This window comes from Rhinoraja longicauda, chromosome 3, assembly GCF_053455715.1.
Source record: "Rhinoraja longicauda isolate Sanriku21f chromosome 3, sRhiLon1.1, whole genome shotgun sequence".
Taxonomy (NCBI): domain Eukaryota; kingdom Metazoa; phylum Chordata; class Chondrichthyes; order Rajiformes; family Arhynchobatidae; genus Rhinoraja; species Rhinoraja longicauda.
Genome location: NC_135955.1, coordinates 12,790,219 through 12,811,290, shown reverse-complemented (window position 1 = coordinate 12,811,290; position 21,072 = coordinate 12,790,219). Strand labels below are relative to the sequence as shown.

The 21,072-nt window shown below is 44.2% G+C and overlaps 2 protein-coding genes across 3 annotated transcripts in view; one reads left to right on the top strand and one right to left on the bottom strand.

The window, feature by feature from the left end:
* The window catches only part of LOC144612239 (PRELI domain-containing protein 1, mitochondrial-like), a 41,040-nt gene extending 35,368 nt beyond the window's left edge, over positions 1–5,672 (bottom strand). Inside the window, exon 1 of the mRNA XM_078431801.1 lies at positions 4,980–5,672. The gene's annotated coding sequence lies outside the window, so the exon portion shown is untranslated. The remainder of the gene's footprint in view (positions 1–4,979) is intronic.
* Positions 5,350–20,816, top strand: haus3 (HAUS augmin-like complex, subunit 3). Of its 2 annotated transcripts, none has more exons than XM_078431792.1 (5): positions 5,350–5,430; positions 9,107–10,052; positions 13,572–14,011; positions 18,513–18,738; positions 19,828–20,816. In XM_078431792.1, exons 2-5 carry the CDS (start codon positions 9,138–9,140, stop codon positions 20,059–20,061), a joined length of 1,815 nt encoding a protein of 604 aa, XP_078287918.1. In that variant the 5' UTR covers positions 5,350–5,430; positions 9,107–9,137; the 3' UTR covers positions 20,062–20,816. The 2 variants fall into 2 exon arrangements, with proteins under 2 accessions (XP_078287918.1, XP_078287911.1); XM_078431785.1 differs by having other exon boundaries at positions 9,049–10,052.
* Positions 20,817–21,072: the final 256 nt, after the last annotated feature.

Here is a 21,072-nt window from a genome sequence, read left to right as displayed (position 1 = left end):
ATAATTTCACCCGTGTCTGCCTTCAAGGGACCCACATTTGACTTTGCTACTCTTTTTCTTTTAACATATCTAAAGAAGCTTTTACTGTCCTTCTTTATATTCTTGGCCAGCTTCCCCTCGTACTTCATCTTTTCAGCCCGTATTGCCCGTTTTGTTAACTTCTGTTGTCCTATGAAAGTTTCCCAATCCTCTGGTTTCTGGCTACTCTTTGCTGTGTTATACATCTTTTCTTTTAGTTTTATTCCATCCCTAACTTCCCTTGTCAGCCACGGTTGCCTCCTACTCCCCTTAGAATCTTTCTTCCTTTTTGGAATGAAATGATCCTGCGTCTTCCGGATTATGTTCAGAAATTCCTGCCATTGCTGTTACACCATCAATCCTGCTAGGATCCCTTTCCAGCCTACCTTGGTCAGCTCCTCTCTCATGCCTTCATAATCTCCTTTGTTCAACTGCAACACTGACACTTCCGATTTAACCTTCTCCTTCTCAAATTGTAGATTAAAACTGATCATATTATGATCACGACCTCCAAGCGGTTCCTTTACCTCGAGTTCTCTTTATCAAATCTGGTTCATTGGACAACACTACATCCAGAATTGCCTTTTCTCTGGTCGGCTCTATTACAAGCTGCTCTAAGAATCCATCTCGGAGGCACTCTACAAACTCTCTTTCTTGGGGGTCCAGAGCCAACCTGATTAGTCTACTTGCATATTGAAATCGCCCATCACCACAGTGGCATTACCTTTCTTACATGCCAGTTTTAACTCCTGCTGCATCTTACACCCTACATCCGGGCTACTATTTGTGGGTCTGTAGATAACACCAATTAGTGTCTTCTTGCCTTTACAATTCCTCAACTCATCCACAGTGACTCTACCTCATCAGTCCCTATGTCTTCCCTCGCAAGGGACTGAATTTCATCCCTCACCAGCAGAGCTACCCCACCGCCTCTGCCCACCTGCCTGTCCTTTCTATAGGATGTATAGCCCTGAATATTAAGTTCCCAGGCCCGATCCTCCTGCAGCCACGTCTCTGTAATCCCCACAATGTCATATCTACCAACCTCTAACTGAGCCTCAAGGGCCTGCTTTTCAGCATTTTTCTGAGCTCTCTAATGTCACGCTGCAGAATATTACTCCCCTTCTTTCCGACATCGTTTGTGCAAACATGCGCTACCACTTCCGGCTGTTCACCTTTGCCCTTGAGGAACTCCTGCACTCTGTCCGTGACATCCTGGATCCAGGCATCAGGGAGGCAGCACACCATCCTCGAATCCCGCCTGTTGCTGCAGAAACCCTTGTCCGTACCTCTCACAATGGAGTCTCCTACTACCACGGCGTTGCCTGACGTCGGCCTCTTTGGTTTTGGCTCAACAGCACATTTTGCTTCGCAAGCCAGTCTGCCGCCCAGTTTGGCAACGTCGTCTTCCCCGACAGCTTCCACGTGGGTGAACCTGTTCTCAAGAGGAACAACACCCAGGGACCTTTGCACTCCACGTTTCCTTCCCTTTCTCACCGTCACCCACCATCTCTCTTCCAGATTGAGATCCTTCGGATTGAGAATCAGGGGCTAGTTATCTAGCTTTCTATCTTTCGCTGTCTAGATATCTAGCTATATATCTAGATAGCTGCCTTGCTATCTAGCCAGCTGGCTATCTATTCATCTAGCCATCTAACTACTTAGCCACATAAAGCTGGAGTAACTCAGCGGGACAGGCAGCATCTCTGGAGAGAAGGAATGGGTGACGTTTCGGGTCTCGTCCCCTCTTCAGTCACCCATTCCTTCGCTCCTGTCCCACTGAGTTACTCCAACTTTTTGTGTCTATCTTCGGTTTAAACCAGCATCTGCAGTTCCTTCTTACACGTAACTATTTAGCCCACTAGACATCTAGCCAGCTTGCGCTAACACTCCAATTATTCTCATTCCTTGGCACTTTCATACATAGAATTTATGGTTCAAGTACTTGGGTCTCAAATAAAGATTTCCATGGCCAATTCAGGCAGTGAATTCCACAGCAAGCATTGTTTAGTTTAGTACAGTGAAAAGCTTTTTTGTTGTATGCTATCCAGTCAGCAAAAACACTACATGATTACAATCAAGCCGTCCTCATTGTAGCTGAATATTGGAAAAGATCCAGAGATTTACAATAACTTGGGTTCTTGGGATGAGAGACTACTGTTGCAAGGCACCTCAAATGGAGAGAAGATGTGGAGAGATTTGATAGAAGTATATGAAATCATGAGGATTCTGGAGCAGAATATTTTTTGGAGCATATCTCCAATGATGGTTAAAATAAACTGGCAAGTAAAGTAAAATAAATGGGAAGGAGGGCAGAGAGGGATATGAGGAAAACTATTTTGTATACACATTTAGTTAGATTCTGTGGATGGGACAGCCTTATCCATCAGAAGGGTTTAGAGGGGCATGAACCAAATGCAGGAACATGGGATTAGCCCAGAATGCCAGCTTGGTCGCATGGACATGATTAAAGGGCCTGTTTCTGTGCTATATAGCTCTTAATAATGTAGGAGACAAGTTGTGGCTTTCAAGGGGGAACCGGATAACAGTACGTTGGTCAATCTTCGAGGTGGAACTAAAGAATAAATCTGATAGAGATCTGTCACAGACAGTTTGCCAAACAGTCGACTTCTATCCGGCAACCATTTTAGTCCCTCAGAGAGAAGGACACAAGGAACTGCAGACACTGGAATCTTGAATAAAACACAAAGTGCTGCACAAGTTACTAACTGAGCATGTCAGGCAGAAACTCCGGAGAACACGGATATACAATGTTTTGGACCAGGACCCTTTTTTCACAGAGAGCCTGACTAGAAACATTGGTAATTAAAAACCAACTGAGTTACTCCAGCACTTTGCATTCCAGTTCCTCAGTATTGAAACAGCCCAACTCATCCATGCCTTCCTCAGTTAATCCCATTTGCCAGGAGTGTCCCTTGTCCCTTTTATACATTTCATATCTGCATGTACTGTACCAACAACTGCAGCTTCCTCTAGCTGCTAGCATATACCCACTACCTTCTATGTGAGAAAGCTGCCCTCAGGCTTCTATTGAATCTTTCCCTCACACCATTTATTCCCAGCTGTTATCAGGCAACTGAACCATTCTATCATCAACTGGTGAGCAAGCTGACCTCCCATCTACCTCATTGGAGACCTTCAAACTATCTTGAATCAGACTTTACTGAACTTTGTCTTGCACTAAACGTTACACCCGTTATCCTGTATCTGTATATTGTGGACAACTTGATTGATATCATGTAGTCGTTTTTGTTGACTTGATAGCATGCAACAAAAAGGTTTTTATTGTACCTTAGTACATGTGACAACAACAAACTAAACTATGGAAGAAGGATGTTCACCCATTTCTTCTCTCCAGAGATGCTGCCTGACCCGCTGAGTTACTACAGCATTTTGTGTCTATCTTCGGTGTAAACCAGCATCTGCAGCTCCTTTCCACACAGTAAACCTTGAACCTTCGTCCCCTAGTTTTTTTAAATCCTCTATCCTGGGAAAATTGTCCCATCAGATGGCCTTTAAAACTTTTCCCTCGCTCAAGATGATGTAGATTCCACTACTCTGGGGAAGAGACCATTCATGGCCACATACTTTATGCCATAAGTGTTACTTTTTAAAGACAGAAATGTAGCTGCATCATTAACGAGAAATGTTTATTATCCCAGATTGAATTACTTAATTCACAGCCCCCCCCCCCCCCGGCTGCCAAGGCAGGACTTGATGGTAGGGAGCAGGGATACCGGGGGAAAAAAGCAGGAATGGGATACAATAGACAATAGGTGCAGGAGTAGGCCATTCGGCCCTTCGATCCAGCACCGCCATTCAATGTGATCATGGCTGATTATTCACAATCAGTACCCCGTTCCTGCCTTCTCCCCATACCCCCTGCTCCGCTATCTTTAAGAGCTCTATCTAGCTCTCTCTTGAAAGCATCCAGAGAATTGGCCTCCACTGCCTTCTGATTTTAGATGATCAACCACAAGACTGTGGAATTGTTTGTAGACTTTAGGAGAGCTCCCCATCCCCTCCTCCCACTCACCATCAACATCACCACAGTCACAACTGTGGAGTAATTTAAGTTCCTTGGAACCATCATCTCCATGGACCTTAATTGGGAGGCCACCATCGACTCCACAGTCAAAAAGGCCCAACAGAGGATGTACTTCCTGCAGCTGCTGAGAAAACACAATCTACCACAGGCAATAATGGTCCAATTCTATACTGCCATCATAGAATCTGTCCTCACCTTCTCCATCATGGTCTGGTTTGGCTCAGCCTCCAAGCACGACATCCGGAGGCTGCAACACATCGTCCGATCAGCCGAGAAGGTTGCAACCTCTCTCTCTCCCCCCCCCCCCCCCCCCCCCCCAATTGACGAACTATCACTGTAAGGGCCATGAAGCGAGTGGGTAAGATCATCATTGACCCCTCTCACCCTGGCCACAAACTCTTTGATGCACTTCCCTCTGTAAGGCGACTCGGGACTGTCAAAGCCGCCACAGCCAGACACAAAAACAGCTTATTTCCCCCGAATAATAGCTCTAGTCAACAGCCGTTTGGTTGTAGCCTCCTTTTGCTCTGATATTTTATTTCGTTCTTCACGTGTTAAATTATAATGCTTTATTTTTAATTGTCTACTGTAGATCGTGTTGTTACTTGCGAGCAAAGCACTAAGGCAAACTCCTTGTATGTAAACATAGTTGGCTAATAAAATTTATTCAATTCGATCACATTGAATGGCGGTGGTGCCTCGGAGGGCCGAATCTCCTACTCCTTCCCCTAAATGACTATGACTGTCTATGAACACAAGTACAAGGGCAGTAGGGGAGGACAGAGCACGCACCGAGGGAGGCGGGCGGGCGGGCGGGACAACCGCAGGCCCGCAGTCCGGCCCCGGCCCCGGCCTCACCCGATCCCCGAGGACTCTGGCCACGCCGACTCACCCGAAACCATGCCCGCGTCCAGCCCGCTTCTCCGCTCCGGGCTCTCCAGAAGCCGGCTGTTAGCCGACTGTCCGCTCCCACCATGTGCGCTCCACGGCGGCCATTCCCGTTGAGACCGACCCCCTCGACAGTTCGTTCCACCGACCGCTGCTGACTGTGGCAACGTCGGCCTCCCGCCACCGGCGACGCTGTAGCTGGGCGTCCACTGCGATCAATTTACCGCCGGCGGCGGCGCTGCTGACTGCGGCAACGATGGCCTCCCGCCGGCGGCGGCGCTGCAATTGGATGTCCTCTGCTCCACCGTTTCGAAGCGACAGTTGGGCTGAGTGACCTCTTGCCTCTCGCTGTCGGCTCGTCCACTTCCGTTTCCCCCACACACACGCGCGCGCGCTAACGGATAGCAGCAGGGGCGCGACGGCGGTTGAGGGGAGTGGGTACTCCGGACAGCGAGGTAAGCTTCGCATCCTCCGCCGGCATCCCGCACGAAATAAATTGAGGGAGGCGGGGAAATCCCGTCGAGTTGGGTGGGTTTGGTCGCTGGTGGGGTTCATCCAGCAGAGTTCGCCGACGGAGGCTGAGGCTCGGGCCGAGCCGCACCGCAATGAGGGGGAGGGGGGAGGAGCGAGGGGAGAGGAGGGAGTCGGCCCAACGGTCACCGTGGGAACCCGGCGCGCGGCGCCACTCTTCCATCGGCCTGTCAATGGGACAGCACCGCCCAGCCTGGCCGATGCATCGGCCAATGGGAGCGCCCCGGCCGTCCTTATCTCAGCCAATGGTGGCGCCCGAGTGTTCACAGCTGATCGCTCAGCCAATGGGAGCGTCGTTCAGTGCGCGCTCGGCGGCTCAGCCAATGGGAGCGTCGTTCAGTGCGCGCTCGGCGGCTCAGCCAATGGGAGCGTCCTTCAGTGCGCGCTCGGCGGCTCAGCTAATGGGAGCGCCTCGATTGTCGGCGTCTCAGCCAATGGGAGCGCCTTTCAGTGCGCGCTCGGCGTCTCAGCCAATGGGAGCGCCCTTCAGTGCGCGCTCGGCGTCTCAGCCAATGGGAGCGCCATTCAGTGCGCGCTCGGCGGCTCAGCCAATGGGAGCGCCCTTCAGTGCGCGCTCGGCGGCTCAGACAATGGGAGCGCCTCGAATGTCGGCGTCTCAGCCAATGGCGACGTCTCTCCGCGCTGGGCCGGTGTCTCAGCCAATGGGAGGGTCGATCTGTGCGCGCTCGGCGTCTCGGCCAATGGGAGCGCATCAACTGCCGGGGTCTCAGCCAATGGGAGTGTCAGTCTGTGCGCGCTCGGCGTCTCACCCTATGGGGCCGCTGGGAGCGCATCAACTGCCGGGGTCTCAGCCAATGGGAGTGTCAGTCTGTGCGCGCTCGGCGTCTCACCCTATGGGGCCGCTGGGTGGCGCTGCACTTGCAATGAGGGCTGCGCTCTCTAACCGGCACGCGGCCCGGGCCATGCGGGCGCCCTACCCCACCCCGCCGGCGCCCCACCTCCCACAGCCCGCGGGCCCTCCTCGCCCGATGGGCGCGCACCTCCCGACGTCTTGGTCAAGGGACGCAATGTCGGGCCCAATGGGGTCTGCGGCCCCTCCTCGCCTAAAGGGCGCGCCTGTTCCGACATCTCGTCCAATGCATGTACCCCTACCGCCATCTGCGGACCCTCGGCCAATGGGTTTGCCAGTCATGGCATCTAGGCCAAGGGATATGCACCTCCCTCGGTCGACGGCTCCTCGACCAATGGGTGCGCCTGTCCCAACACCTTGCTCAGCGGGAGTGCTTCTCCGAACACCTCTCCCAATGGGTGCGCCTCTCCCGCCATCTGTGGCTCCACGGCCAATGGGCTTGCCAGTCGTGACATCTAGGCCAAGGGGTGCCCTCCTCCCGACGCCAGGTTCAATGTGTTCGCCCCTCCCTCGGTCGACGGCTCCTCTACCAATGGGTATGCCTCGCCCGCCATCTGCGGAGCCTCGGTCAATGGGAACGTTTCTCCCCACATCTCAGTCAATGACTGCACCCCTCCTGACATATGCGGCACAGCGACCAATGGGAACACCCCACCCCTCATCTGCGGTGCCTCGGCCAATGGGAGCGCCCCTTCCGTCATCTGCGGCTTCTCAGCAAATGCGGGCACCCCATACACCATCTGCTGCTCCTGGGTCATTGGGTGAGTCTTTCCTTAAATCTGTGGCTGCTCGGCCAATGGGAGAGCCTCTCCGCTCATCTGTAGCTTCTTGGCCAATGGGCTTGCCTTCTCCACCATCTGCATTCCCTCAGCCAATGGGAGCACCTCGTTTGGCTCCTCCGGCTCCACGGCCAATGGGAACTCCTCGTTTGGCTCCACAGCCAATGGCAGCCCCTCGCTTGGCTCCTTCGGCTCCACAGCCAATGGGAATGCCTCGCTTGGCCCATCCGGCTCATCGGCCAATGGGAGCACTGCACTCGGTTCCTCGGTCTATTGAAGAACCCCATCCAGCTTCCCTAACATCTCGGCGAATGGGCTTAGTGCTGCCGGGGTCTGGGCCAATAGGAATGCCTCATCCGGCGTCTCACTCTGTATTGCCATTGTCCCAGCCAATTGGAATGCCTCACCCTCGGCTATCGTTATCTCTGGCATTGGGACTCAGGAGCTATTAGACCCTAAATGTTACTTGGCTAATCTGTACAGTGGTAGTCTGCTGCCTTGTGGTCATGCAGCACAAAACCAAGCATGCAACTCAACCCGTTCTTGCCGGCCAAGATAACCCATCCAAGCTCGTCCCATTTGCCTGCGCCTGGCCCATATTCCTCTAAAACTTTCCTATCCGTGTACCTGTCCAAGTATTTTAAACGTTGTTATTGTACCTGCCACAACTACCTCTTCTGCCGTGGTGGGTGTACATGGCAAAGGATTGCCTGGACAGAGGAGCGACTAGGTCAATAAGAGCATTTCTCTGCACAGTCGATGTCTCGTCCAATGGACGCTGTACCTCACCCCGCTGGCATATCAGCCAATGGGGACGCCCCACCCTACCCTGCTGGCTTCCCGGCCAATGGCAGCGTCATTTGTCATGGCTTTTATTTTATTTCATTAACTTTCAGTCTTTAACTGAATCTCTGTTCAGCTCCATTGTTGTCTCCGGCAGTGTTCATTATTCATGTTTTTCTTTCGAAAGACTGGTTATTTTAGACCCAAATTTACTTTTTTGTGTGTTTGTGTATATTTGAAACGAACATCGTCTCTGATGATCTATCACTCTTAATTACACTCAATTAATGGTGGTGTTGAAGCATATTTGTGAAGATAGTATTTTAATAGGGCAGAGGGGTGTGGAAGCAGATGTCTATGGAGATAAAACGCTGTTTAAAACCACTTTCTAATTAAATGAAATATAGCTTGTTGGAATCACATTCTGAAGCTTACTGAACATGTTAAATTTGTACATTATGTGAGAATTCAGTGTTTTCTGTTAGGAGTGCTTTATTTTCAATGTTGATCATTATTGCTGCACTTGTACAAATTCCCTTTATGAACAGTTATTTGCAGTGGAGTTTACATTTATTAAATTTGACAAATATTTTTGTATAACAATGTATTTTAAATGTGTTCATATTGACTGTCAATACCATTTCTGTATTTTTGTTCCTATTACAAATCGAATTGGATTCTTTCTTTCCCAGTAAAAAACTAAAAGAGTGTACTTAAATTCAGAGTTTAAAGTATTCTCTAAAGCATATACAGTACATAGTTTTTAAGAGTTTCCAGAGGGGTGAATATTGACTAGATGAGATATTGTTTATGTTTGCGATCCTGTTAGCTGAATCATTATCAACATGAGTTTTAAATGTTGAGGAAAATGGGTATTTTGTATCATTAGGAGAAAGGTTGGTTGGTCACCTCACAACAAAAGCTTTTCACGTGCCAATAATGATAAACTAAATTAAACTACCTGCTAACATGTACTCCATCATCTTTAAACTCAAATATTACTGTTGACCACAAATTTATTATACTTTTGATCACCAGGGCTTTTGTTTTGTTTCTAGAAATGCTGTCATGCTTCTGTAAATTAAGTTAATGTATTGTTTCTGCTTGAGATTAAAACAGATATCCAGCATACCACTTTGTTGCAGTTGGATATTTTAAATCTTTCAGACCCCAGAAAAGTTATCATGTACTCACCACAATGAACGGGAGAATATTTGTAGAGACGTTAAAGAAAATTGGTTATCCTAATGCCAATCAGTTAAATGGGGAGCACTTTGATTGGTGGTTTGACATTGGCGATGACAGAATGTTTGTAGAATGGTTCTGCAACACTGTAAATGAACAGAATGTACTATCAGAAGAAGAGTTGAATGGATTGAAAAGACTTGAAGATGAAGATTGCCTGTTGGATCAGAAAGATTTGGATCAGGTCTTGGAGACACGTCCTAAAGACATAAAATCAAAATATGGTAACCTGGAAGAGATGACAATTGATGAACTGGAAAGTGAGGTTGAAGCGCTACAGTTGACTCGAAATCTTAAAATCCAGCGACGGAATAAGCAGCAACTGATGGCCACTAGAATACACCATCTGCCGATGCAGCTACGGGATCAGGAGGATGAATGTGCCCGATTATTGAGAGAAACACATGAACAACTGGTGATTGAAAATGCCATGTTAAATAGCACATTGTTAAAGATTCACGAGGAAGTTCAGGTGCTAAGTTCTGCGTATTCACGTACTGAGGCAGAAAAGAGATCAGAGCAAGAGATTGTCTTCCTGTCACAACTTGCATTGGACCGCTATCTGCAACAAGAGGAACAATGCACCGCAGCGCTCACTGAATACACCAAGAAACAGCATTTTAAGGGCATAGCGGAGTTGGTTGTAAGCTCTGATATAGAAAAATTTCAGCTGGTGCACTTAACTTCTCAACCTGTACAAGGAGAGTGCAACGAGGTACTCAAAGATAATAAGCGACAAATGACAAGAATCCAAGCAGCATACAGCAGTGGCCAGCTCCAGTTCATTTTGGCAAAAGCGAAGGAACAAAGTACGGAGGCTAGACTTCAATACTTGGAACAGATAATTTCATCACTACGAACAAGAAAGGTAGGATTTATCTTAGTACTCTCCAAAAAAAGTTTAAACTGCTTTTTCTTGAAAGAGCATATTTTTTTGGTGATTTTAAAACTGAAATAACATTTGGGTTATTGGTAGAAAAGTGGGTTACGTCTGTGCAAATAAGTTCACAAGTTTGATAGGAGCAGCATTAGGCCATTCAGCCCATCTCGTCTACTTCGCCATTCAATTATGGCTGATCTATTTCCCCCTCTCAACCTGGCACCTGTACTAATCAAGAAACTATCTTTTTCTGCCTTAAAATATCCATCGACTTTGCCTCCACAGTCTTCTGTGACAATTAATTCCACAGATCACCACCCTCTGACTAAAGAAATTCCTCCTCATCTTCCTAAAGGAACGTCCTTTTATTCTGAGGTTATGACCTCGGGTCCTAGACTCTCCCACTAGTTGAAAAATCCTTTCCACATCTACTCTATCCACGCCTTTCACTATTTGAGAAATTTTGACTCGGTCTCCCTCATCTTTCTAAACTTCAATATGTTAACCCATTCATTCCTGGGATCATTCTCGTAAGCCTCTGGACCCTCTCCAGGGCCAGCACATCCATCCTCAGATACGGGGCCCAGATTTTCTCACAATACTCCAAATGCAGTCTAACCAGTGCCTTATTAAAGTCTAACCAGTCCCTGTTTCTATATTCTAGTCCTCCAAAATAAATGCTCGCATTGCATTTGCCTCCCTTACTACCAATTCGACTTGCAAATTAACTTTTAGGGAATCCTACACCAGCACTCCCAAGTCCTTTTGCCCCTCTGATTTCTGTATTCTCTCCCCATTTAGAAAATAGTCTGCACCTTTATTCCTACTACCAAAATGCATGACTCCACACTTTTCCATGCTGTATTCCATCTGCCACTTCTCTGCCCGCCCGCTCTCCCATCCTGCCGAATCCTTCTGCAGAGTCCATATTTTTTCCTCCACCCATCTTTGTATCATCTGCTAAATTGGCCACGAAATCTTCAATCCCCTCATCTAAATCATTGATATACAACGTGAAGAGTAGTGGCCCAAGCACAGACCCGTGCGGAACATCTGTAATCAATGTTTACCTGGAAGCTTTTGTGTGGACGTAGAGTACAAATGCAAGCAAGTTAAGTCAAATTGAAAATATTCATACAGAGAAAACAAAGTTATATTCCTGGCCTGAAACGTTGCCTATGTATTCCTTCCACAGATGCTGCTTGACCTGCTGAGTTTCTCTAAATTTTCAGGTTGATGTTATGACTATTTTTTATTGAATTCTGGTGTAATCTTCAAGTGTTGTTCATAAGTGATAGGAGCAGAATTAGGCCATCATGTCTACTCCGCCGTTCAATCATGGCTAATTTATCTTTGTCTCTTAACCCCATGCTCCAACCTTCCCCCAATAACCCCCAACACCCAGAGGATACCCATTGTATCAGAGGTTATCTGCTTCTCAATCCATTGATGCTCTGTATTTCAGGCATCTTCCACTTTCACTTCTGTTAAAGCCTCGGCTCCATTCTTGCCAAAGCACCTTCAACTTTTTTAAAAAGTTATATTTTGGTTCATGGCATCATTGACAAGGACCTCATTCACTGTTCATCTCTAATTATTCATGGGAAGGTGGTGGTGACCTGCTGTTTTGAACCACTGAGTATTGCTTGTAAAGATAATTTCACGGTGCTGTTGATCAGTGATTTCCAGGATTAAGGCCCAGCAATAATAAAGGACCGGCAATCTACTTCCAACTCTACAATTTGAATCTACTACCCTTGACCCCCACAGGTTGCGATGCTGTTGGACTTGCCTAGGTGGGTAACTGCAGTGCATTTTATAGGTGGTATATTCAACAAAGTGGTAGAGTGATTGATGGACTACTAGTCAACTAAGTGGCTTTCTCCTAGATGGTGTTGAGCATCATGAGAATTGTGTTGCTGCTGCAAGTGGAAAGTATTCTTGCAGATTTCTGATGTGCCTTGTAGTTAGTTGAAAGGTTTTTGGCTATCAGGGGTGAGTTATCTACTGCAAAACAACCCCTGTTCTGATCTATTCAGTGGAAGGACCAGTTAAGTGGAAATCTTGTTGAATCTGCCATGACTCGTCTTGGAGCTGAGAATGTTAAGGGAAGACTTGTGGAAGGAGCGCAGAATTGAGAAGTTTTGACTGAGCAAGTAAGAGCAAACTGATTTAGGGATGTCAATCCTCATATGGTGTAGATTTGAGTTATAGAGTCATAACGAAATACAGCAACTAAATATGTTCCCTAATAATAGAATATGGTAACATTGGAAGCTGACCAAAGAAGATTCACCAGGCTAATTTCTAGAGTGAAAAGATTCACCTTTCAAGGGAGGCTATACAGTTGGTTTGTATTTCTTGGAGTTTAGAAGAATGAACAGTGATCTTACTGAAGCATTTAAAATCCTAAAGAAGTTCACTGGTCATTTAAACTGAAGGTGTGCAGAAATCTCTTCTCTTGGAGATTACTGGGTCTCTAGGATTCTCTGCCTCAAAGATGGTGGAGGTCAGATCATTAAATATGTTTAAGGTAGAGATAAGTATTTGAAAGATTGACAAATTGAGGATTATGGGGAACTGGTACAGAAGAGGAGTTGAGAACAGTATAGATCAGTCATAATATTAAATGGTAAGGCAGGTTTGAAGGCCTGGGGGCCACTTCTGCTGTTTCCTCTTCTATACCATGCGGCTACACACAATGGCCAATTTACAATGGCCAATTTACAATGGCCAATTAACCCTCCAACTAGCGCCTTAGGAACAAGGGAGGAAAATGCAGCATTTTGAGGAAACCCATGTGGTTGTAGGAAGAAAGTGCAAACACTAGCCGCTGTCAGGATTCAACCGGGGTCTCCAGAACTGAGGCAGCAACTCTACATGCTGCTTCACTGTGCTGCGAGAATTTATGTTTTTGTTTGTCATTGTGGAGAGGATGTGCATGGCAATTAATTGATTTGCATCTATGGGAGTACCTTTCATAACACTAGCAGGTCTGAGTGCCAATCAGCTATTTTCTTCAGTAAAACAATCTGCTGGTCGGGCAGCATCTGTGGAGGGAGATGTGTGAATGGAACTTAGATGTTGTAAATGTTATGAAGGGGCTGAGTTTGAAAATTTATTATATAATGCTCAGGAAAGAAATTTATCCATACTAGTTCAGAGTGCACAGTTTGAATGGCCAGCATTAGGGGTATCCTGTCAACTCACTAACTTCAGGAGGGAACATTTAGAAAATGAAACAATAAAAATGTTGCCAGAAAGAATAAGGATAAAGCAGATAAACCGGAAACACCAAAATTTAAATGGAGAAACAAGGGACTGCAGGTTCTGTTTGACAAATAATAAACAAAGTGTGGAGTAACATAGCAGGTCAGGCAGCATCTCTAGAGAACATGGATAGGAGACGGTTCGGATCAGGACCCTTCTTTGGACTGATTCTGACAATTTAGTCTGATTCTATATTGACATTTTTGTCGTTGATATTTGACTTACTTTTTTCAACAGCTGACTGATGATGCAAATGATGCAAAAGCCAAGAAGAGTAGTTTGTCCAAAGAACTAACTTCAATAAATGTCCAAATAGAACAGCTGAACAAGGAGCTTCCTGATCTGATTGTAGAGAGCGCACAACTCTTAAATATGCCAGTTGTGAAAGGTAATTTTGACCTGCAGATGTCTCGCCAAGATTACTACACCTCCAAGCAGGATGAAGTTGCAAGTCAGCTGATCAAACAGAAAGCTCGATTTGAACTACTTCAACTCGCATATGAAATGGAACTGTGTAAACATAGGGAAACCCATCGGCAGCTTGAGAATCTTGCCAAGAACCTTAATCAAAGCAGAGAAGACTTTGTGAAGCGTTTGGATATGATGTCTGATAAGTCTCTATTGCCAAGTAATAAACAACAGACCTTAATTGATTCAAGTGATACCTCTACTGTCAGGTAGGAAGGTCAAAAATGTACATTTTTGTACTATTCTATGTTTAATCTGTGGCAACTGCAATGCAGAGATTGTATCAAAATGCAACCCTAACAAATTGTAAAAATGAGCAATATGACTGGCTATTCGTAGCTTAGTAATACAATGTTAAGAAACTCTGGGTTGCCCACATTGTGCTCTGATAGATTTTAACTATCACTGGTTATCATTCATTGCCAATATTATGACTTTGAAAGGAAGGGGTTGATTAGAGATAGTCATCATGGCTTTGTTTATGGAAAATCCCAGCCCATAAATTATAAAAATTTTTGAAGTGGTAATGAAGTACATGAGTGAGGGGAGTTGGCAGATGTCACATGTGGAGACTTTAGTAAGGCCTTTGAGGCGGTACTGCATGGCAGGTTGGTACAAAGTGTTGGAGCCCATGGAATCTGTGGTAGGGACGCAGGCAAATTGGATACAGAATTAGCTTGGTAAATAGGAGAGGGTAGTTTTTCTCATTGGAAGATTGTGGCCAGTGGTGTACTACAAGTGTCATTGCTCGGACCTTTGTGATATACATTATGTTCTTGGATATGAATGTAGGAATTATATGTGAATATGTTTGTAGTTGATACCTAACTAAATTGGTGGTGTCATAGGTGGTGACAAAGGTTAATATTCTGGCATGATATAGTTTGACTAGAAATTTAGGCAGGACAATGGCAAATAAAATTTAATCCTGACAAATGGGATGTGATGTATTTTGAGAGGGTAAATGAATGTAGGATATATAGTAAATAGTAGTGTCAGAGGCAGTGTTGATAAACAGAAGGGTTACAAGTCCATAGATCACTGAAGGTGACAGCACAGTTAGGCGGTGAGGACTCAAGCCTTCATCAGTGTGACATAGCTGTCATGTTACAGCTTTTTCAAACATTGTTAGGCCATGGAGACACGAGGAACTATAGGGTAGATAAGGTGGTCAAAGGGGGTTTTGGCATATTGGCCTTCATCAGTCAGAATATTGAGTATCTGGAAAGGGTGCAGAGAAGATTTATGAGGATGTTGCCAGGACTTGAGGGTCTCAGTTACAGGGAGAGGTTGAGTAAGCTTGGAGTGCAGGAGGATGTGGGGTTATCTTAAAGGGGCGTATAAAATCATCAGAGGAATAGATTGGATAGACGCACAGTGTTTCTGGTCCAGAGTAGGGGAATCAAGGTCTAGAGAACATAGGTTTAAGGTTAAGGGGAAAAGATTTAATAGAAATCTGAGGGGTCACTCACTGAGCGCCCTGGAAGTCTTCCCAGAAATGTGGCACATAGGCTGGGCAAGACAGCCAATCTCGACCTCATCGGTACTTCCACGGCCGATCGGTGGGTTGAATTTGCAACCTGCGGCCAGGGCTCTGGAACTCCAGCCCAGCTGGAGCCAGCACATCTATCCCCATAGCTGACTTCCTTGGGCTGCTGAATAAACCAGCAAAGCTCTGGAACCAAGAGTGCCAGAAAATTAGTGGTGGAACTGTAATGAATAAATATTAAATTTAAGTGCAAGATTATATAACTAATTAATTAAGACAGAGGTAAAATATAAAACACAGCAGAAAAGCCAATTACCACCTTTTTGGGCTGATTATCAATTAATGTACGAATTTACTTTAAAATGTTATTAGTGTACAGTGTCATATTCACATTATTTTGTAATGTCTGTTTTTACTTTGAAATGTACTAAAAGAGGCTTGAAAGGGTTATTTTGTGTGTAAAGTTTTTAAAAAAAAACTTTTTTTACCCCCGTTGCATGCCTCGCGCCAGCGCTCGGCTCTTTTCCTCTTTTTTTTTTTACCTCACTCACATGCTTGCCCATCTTCTGATGGGATAGATATCATTGATGAAGTAGCTGAATACAAATTGGCATGAGGATCTCATCCAGTTTATTCCTGGCCATCCAATAATTGCAACTCATTCTTTTTTAAGAAAGGTCTACAATCCGTAGATATTTTTTCCTTTTTCTGTTAACATGGGATTTGTCAGAGCTGCTTGTTGTCATGTTTGGTTATGCACTGCCCTGATACTATCCTTGCCACCAGAATTTAGCCCTTTGGCTCCCGTGTATCTAGAGCTAAAATGAGAGCAATCCTGGCAAAACTCAAACTGAACTTCAGTGCATGAAACTGATGAGAAAGCCATGCCATGCCACAAGATACTTGATTGTATCGACAACGATACCTGTTATCATTTTGATAATTGGAAGTAGACTTCTCATTTAGTAATTAGTCAGAATGCGTTTGTGGTTGAGATAATTTTCCACATTGTCATTTGGACTCCCAATATGTTAACTGGACAGGAATAGATTAGCTGGAAGCATGGCTACTTCTGAAGCACAAGACTACAGCAAATCAACGAATATTGTGAAGAGAATCCAATCGGTTGAAAAGCTGAGAATTGCAAAAGTTTCAGTTGTGTGAGGCCAAAGTTTAAAGCAGGTGTGTGGGGCAAGCCTTTTACACAGAGTGCATAAAAAGGGGTTGCTGGTGTTGGTGATTAAGACAGATACAATAGTGGCGTTTAAGAGTCGTTTATATAGGATTATGGATACATAGGGAATGGAGGGATATGGATGATGTGTAGGTGGAGAAGAGATGATCTTGACAAGATTTTTGACACAGACATGTGTTGAAGAGCCTGGTCTTATGCTGAACTGTTCTATGTATCTGGCATTTGTTCTGGAATCTGCCCTTGCTGAGGATGGTAATGTTTATTGACTTACCTCTTCCTCCAGATAGCTATTTAATTGTCAATCACCACTTATGATGAGATTGTTTAGTTTAGAGATAACATAAAAACAGGCCCTTCGCCCCACCGAGTCCATGCCGAATATTAATCACCCTTTCATTCTAGTTCTTTAGTTTAATTTCGAGACAGTGTGGAAACAGGCCTCCAGCCCAACGAGTCCGTGTCGACCAGCAATCCCCACACATTAACTCTACCCAACACATACTAGGGATGATTTACAATTTTACTGAAGCCAATTAACCTACAAACCTGTACGTCTTTGGAGTGTGGGAGGAAACTGGAGAGCCCGGAGAAACCCCACACAGGTTATGGGGAGAACGTACACACAGCACCCATTGTCAGGATCAAACCCAGCTGTCTGGCGCTGTAAGATAGCAACTATACTGCTGCGCCACCGTGCCGTCCCCGTCCTGTTATCCCACGTTCTCATCCATTCACATTTAAGGGCCATTTACAGAGGCAGATTGACCTACAAATCCACATGTCTTTGAAGTGTAGTAAGACAATTAATTCTTCTAAATGAGAAAATGGACTGAAGAGCCTGTTCCTGTGCTCTAAGACTCTAGGACCAAATAATTATGAGATCTGGAGAACTCTGGCATGTAGGAATTTCTTCAAAAAGAGTGGTGAATCTGTAATTCTTAACCCCACGTCATTAATGAGGATGGATCACTGGGGTTCATTAAAGAGGTTGCACATACATTATGAAAGATTGGGAAATTATACGTTGTGGAGAACCAGCACAGAAGAGGCCTGGGGCAGATCACCCATGGTCATTATTGAATTGAGGGGCTGCTTTGCTGTTATAATTGTGCCCACAGTTCAGGCAAATGACACCAGTTTAACTTCATGATCGGCATAAATATTGTGAATCGAAGGTAGACACAAAATGCTGGAGCAACTCTGAGGCTCAGGCAGCATCTCTGGAGAGAAGGAATGGGTGACGTTTCGGGTCAAGACCCTGCTTCAGACTGAGTTGAAGGGCCTGTTTCTGTGCTGTGCTGTTTGTTCTATGTTGTATGCAAGGATAGAGTGATGGTCACTCCTACGAACACAGTACTGGATAGATACGTAGTCCTTGCCAAGACAAAGTCCTGAATTCAAACCAAATATCTCCGACGTCTCTTGTGGCATGGCATTGCAAAAAATACAAATTGATATGACGACCTAAAATTTGGTATACAATGATATCCCATGTGTTAAATCTGATCTGTTGGGACAAAACAGATTTGGAGACTGATGAAGGTTTCATGTTTGTTGTAAGGTGTGATTCTGCAAATGTGAGTTTTGAATTTTTGCTGCATACTAAGCTATAGTAATTAACTATAGAAGCCCATCAGACTTGAAATTAAAAATCAATTATGTATCTTAGTTTCCTTGCATGAATGTTTCTTTTAATGTGATTGGTTGATCAATCAGTTCACGAATGATCACCTTAAAGAGATGCCTGATAACAGGAGGAGGTGTTGGAAGAGGTGTGGGTAGAATTCACATCAAAGTTTGATAGAAATTGTGTGACATTACTGGGAAGCACTATTGTTTCACTTCCAATAATAAATTCCAGGCCATTGTTGTTTCATGTAGTTTTTATTTCATGAGTTAGTGGATAAGTTGGAGTTGTTCCTTGATTTTAAGCATTCTTACCTTGCTAAAACGTAGCATGCCATGTTGTTGGGTTATTTTCATCATGTCTAGGTATAAATGTTTTCCCTTTCATTCTTTATTTCAGACTTGCTGAGATTTTAGTGAGAGATGACAAGCAGCTGCCATTCAAAACATATAGTGGTCTCGAAGAGGAAGCCAAAAAGCTTCAGAAGGAAGTAGTTTGTTTAAAGGACCAGTTGGCAGCAACAATGCACAAGCAGTCTTTCCTGCGGTCAGCACTAGAATCTGACATTGAGAAACTTCAGAGTGTTGTGTATACTGGATCAAAGCAACTTTTACTTCACTCTGAGGTAATTTACTTGTTTGTTAAGTTATTATTCTGTTTGTATTTCTTCATTCAAAAGCTGCAGTTTACATTATGGTTTGCCCACTGCCACAAGCCTACATGGGAATTATTTATTGTAGCTTTACACTTAATTTGGTAGAATTGATTCTGCTTTCCTTCATATCTTCATCATCACCAAACTTGGGTCAAATGCACCCAGTCTTGTCATTGATATAGGTTCTGTATAATTGAGGCTCCAGCACTGTTTCACTGGCACCCCACAAATCAATGGTATTCAATGGTACTTTTATTGTCACATGTACCAGTAAAATTCTTTTTTGTATACAATACATCTGTATAGAAATAGTACATGGAGACAATATACAAGAGTCGACAGATTTGGCACCATTTATCCCAGTAAATGTGTCTTTCCTTGGTAAAACAACATCTGCAGTTTCTTGTTTCTGCAAATAAATTAACCATCAAGTCTTTCTCTGAAAACACATTACTAGAAGCAGTTAATTCCCTTAATTTTTCATTGTCAAATTTTAAAAGTATGTAAGTTAACGATCGACAGGTTTGGAGCCTTTTTCAAGCCCCAGTACGTACGTGTAGGGTTCTTATCCTGACCATAAAGGCCCATTGTCCTGGAGGTGTTGCAGGGTCGTACTGGTCAAGCATAGCCATTGGTGTCCTCCACTGCTGTTCCACCAGCTGCAGGTTGCATCCGGTCCGCACACTCGGTTTCTGAGTGAAGCGCACGATCCAGCCGAGCCCCAGGCTGCTGCAGGGCCTCTAACTAACGTAAAAATAGTCATTTATCCTGATGCTCTCGCTCTTTTGTTTGCTACCCAATCCTGCATCGGGGCTGGGTTACATCACCCTCAATGCAATGAAGTCTTGCCTTTTAAGTACAGCTTAAAAATTACTTCCGTTTTTTAAACACCATTTACCTTTCATAAAACTGATTATATTTCTAAATGTTTTCCTGCTATTCTCTTAATAATGGATTCCAAAATAAAAATTGCAATGGTATTTAATAACAGTATTTAATTTTACAATAGTAGTTCTAAACTCCATTGTTACCAATTTAAACTTGTTGTTTATTTTAAAGGAATTGTCTGAACCTCTTCAGAAATTGGAAAGTCAATTGCAGAGACTACCCCAAATTATTGGAAACATAGCTGATGATATCAAAACAAAACATAAAATGTTGGCAAGCAACTCCATTTGTAGAGGCGAGAGAAGTCTGTATGTCTATTTCTTTCAAGATCCTGATCAACTGAAGAAGATTGTGGAGGATTTAGAAAGGAAAGTTCAGACTCGCAGCATCGGATTGGAGAGCTGATGTGTGACCATCAAGTAGAAAATATGACAGAGTGCGAATGCCCATCCGAATATTAACTTCTCCAACATGGTCAATTCTGGTTATTTACATAGTAATGTACATTAGAAAACTGAAGCAATCCTAAGTTTGTATTCCTCCACCCAATCATATGTATTCTTGATGAACATTTGGTGTAGAACCTTTTTTTTTCAAACTGCTTTTTGCCTGAAATGTATATCATTTTAACTCTAGTCAATTAAATTGCAACATTGGGCATATCTGTACTGGTCAGAATTCAGTTCTGACATTGAGACTTGATCTTTTTGTTTCATCGTTAAAAATCAGAGATAAAGTACTGTATTTCAATCAGGTTGCTACATTTCAAATCTACAGCTGGATATTTTTTTTGGTGACTAATATAATAAAATAAATATGGCATTACATTCTGCTTTTCCTATTCTAAGATGCATTGCAAAAAATATTTGACAGTCAATAGATTACTGAAGTGTTTTGCTGTTTGTAAGCATATAGGACTAAAGTTTGCTTGCAATAATTTTATATAAAGGCTAGAGGTGCATATTGACCGAAATAATATAGTAACACAGAGGTTGTGTTATTGGGATTGGATTGTTGAACCAAAGACAATGACAATGATGTGCAGGAAAAAAACTGCAGAAGCTGGTTAAAATCGAAGGTAGACACAAAATGCTGGAGTAACTCAGTAGGTCAGGCAGCATCTCGGGAGAGAAGGAATGGGTGACGTTTAGGGTCGAGTCTGAAGAAAGGTCTCAACCTGAAACGGCACCCATTCCTTCTCTCCCGAGATGCTGCCTGACCCGCTGAGTTACTCCAGCATTTTGTGTCTACCTACAATGACATTGATACCTGGGGGAAATTTTAAATTAGTTAATTAAGAAAGTGTTTAGTATAAAGCTAATATTTGTAACAATGACTGTAAAACTATTGAATTGTTTAAAACTATATGTTTGCTAATATGTTTTAGGAAAAGAACTTGCACATCATTGTCTAGTC

What these genes read in the sequence shown, in the direction of transcription:
- haus3 (XM_078431792.1), top strand. Translation starts at nt 9,138, where the DNA reads ATGAACGGGAGAATATTTGTAGAGACGTTAAAGAAAATTGGTTATCCT. An exon ending in CATCACTACGAACAAGAAAG is followed by an intron (nt 10,053 to 13,571) that starts GTAGGATTTATC and finishes TTTTTTCAACAG; the next exon opens with CTGACTGATGATGCAAATGA. An exon ending in AACTTTTACTTCACTCTGAG is followed by an intron (nt 18,739 to 19,827) that starts GTAATTTACTTG and finishes TTTATTTTAAAG; the next exon opens with GAATTGTCTGAACCTCTTCA.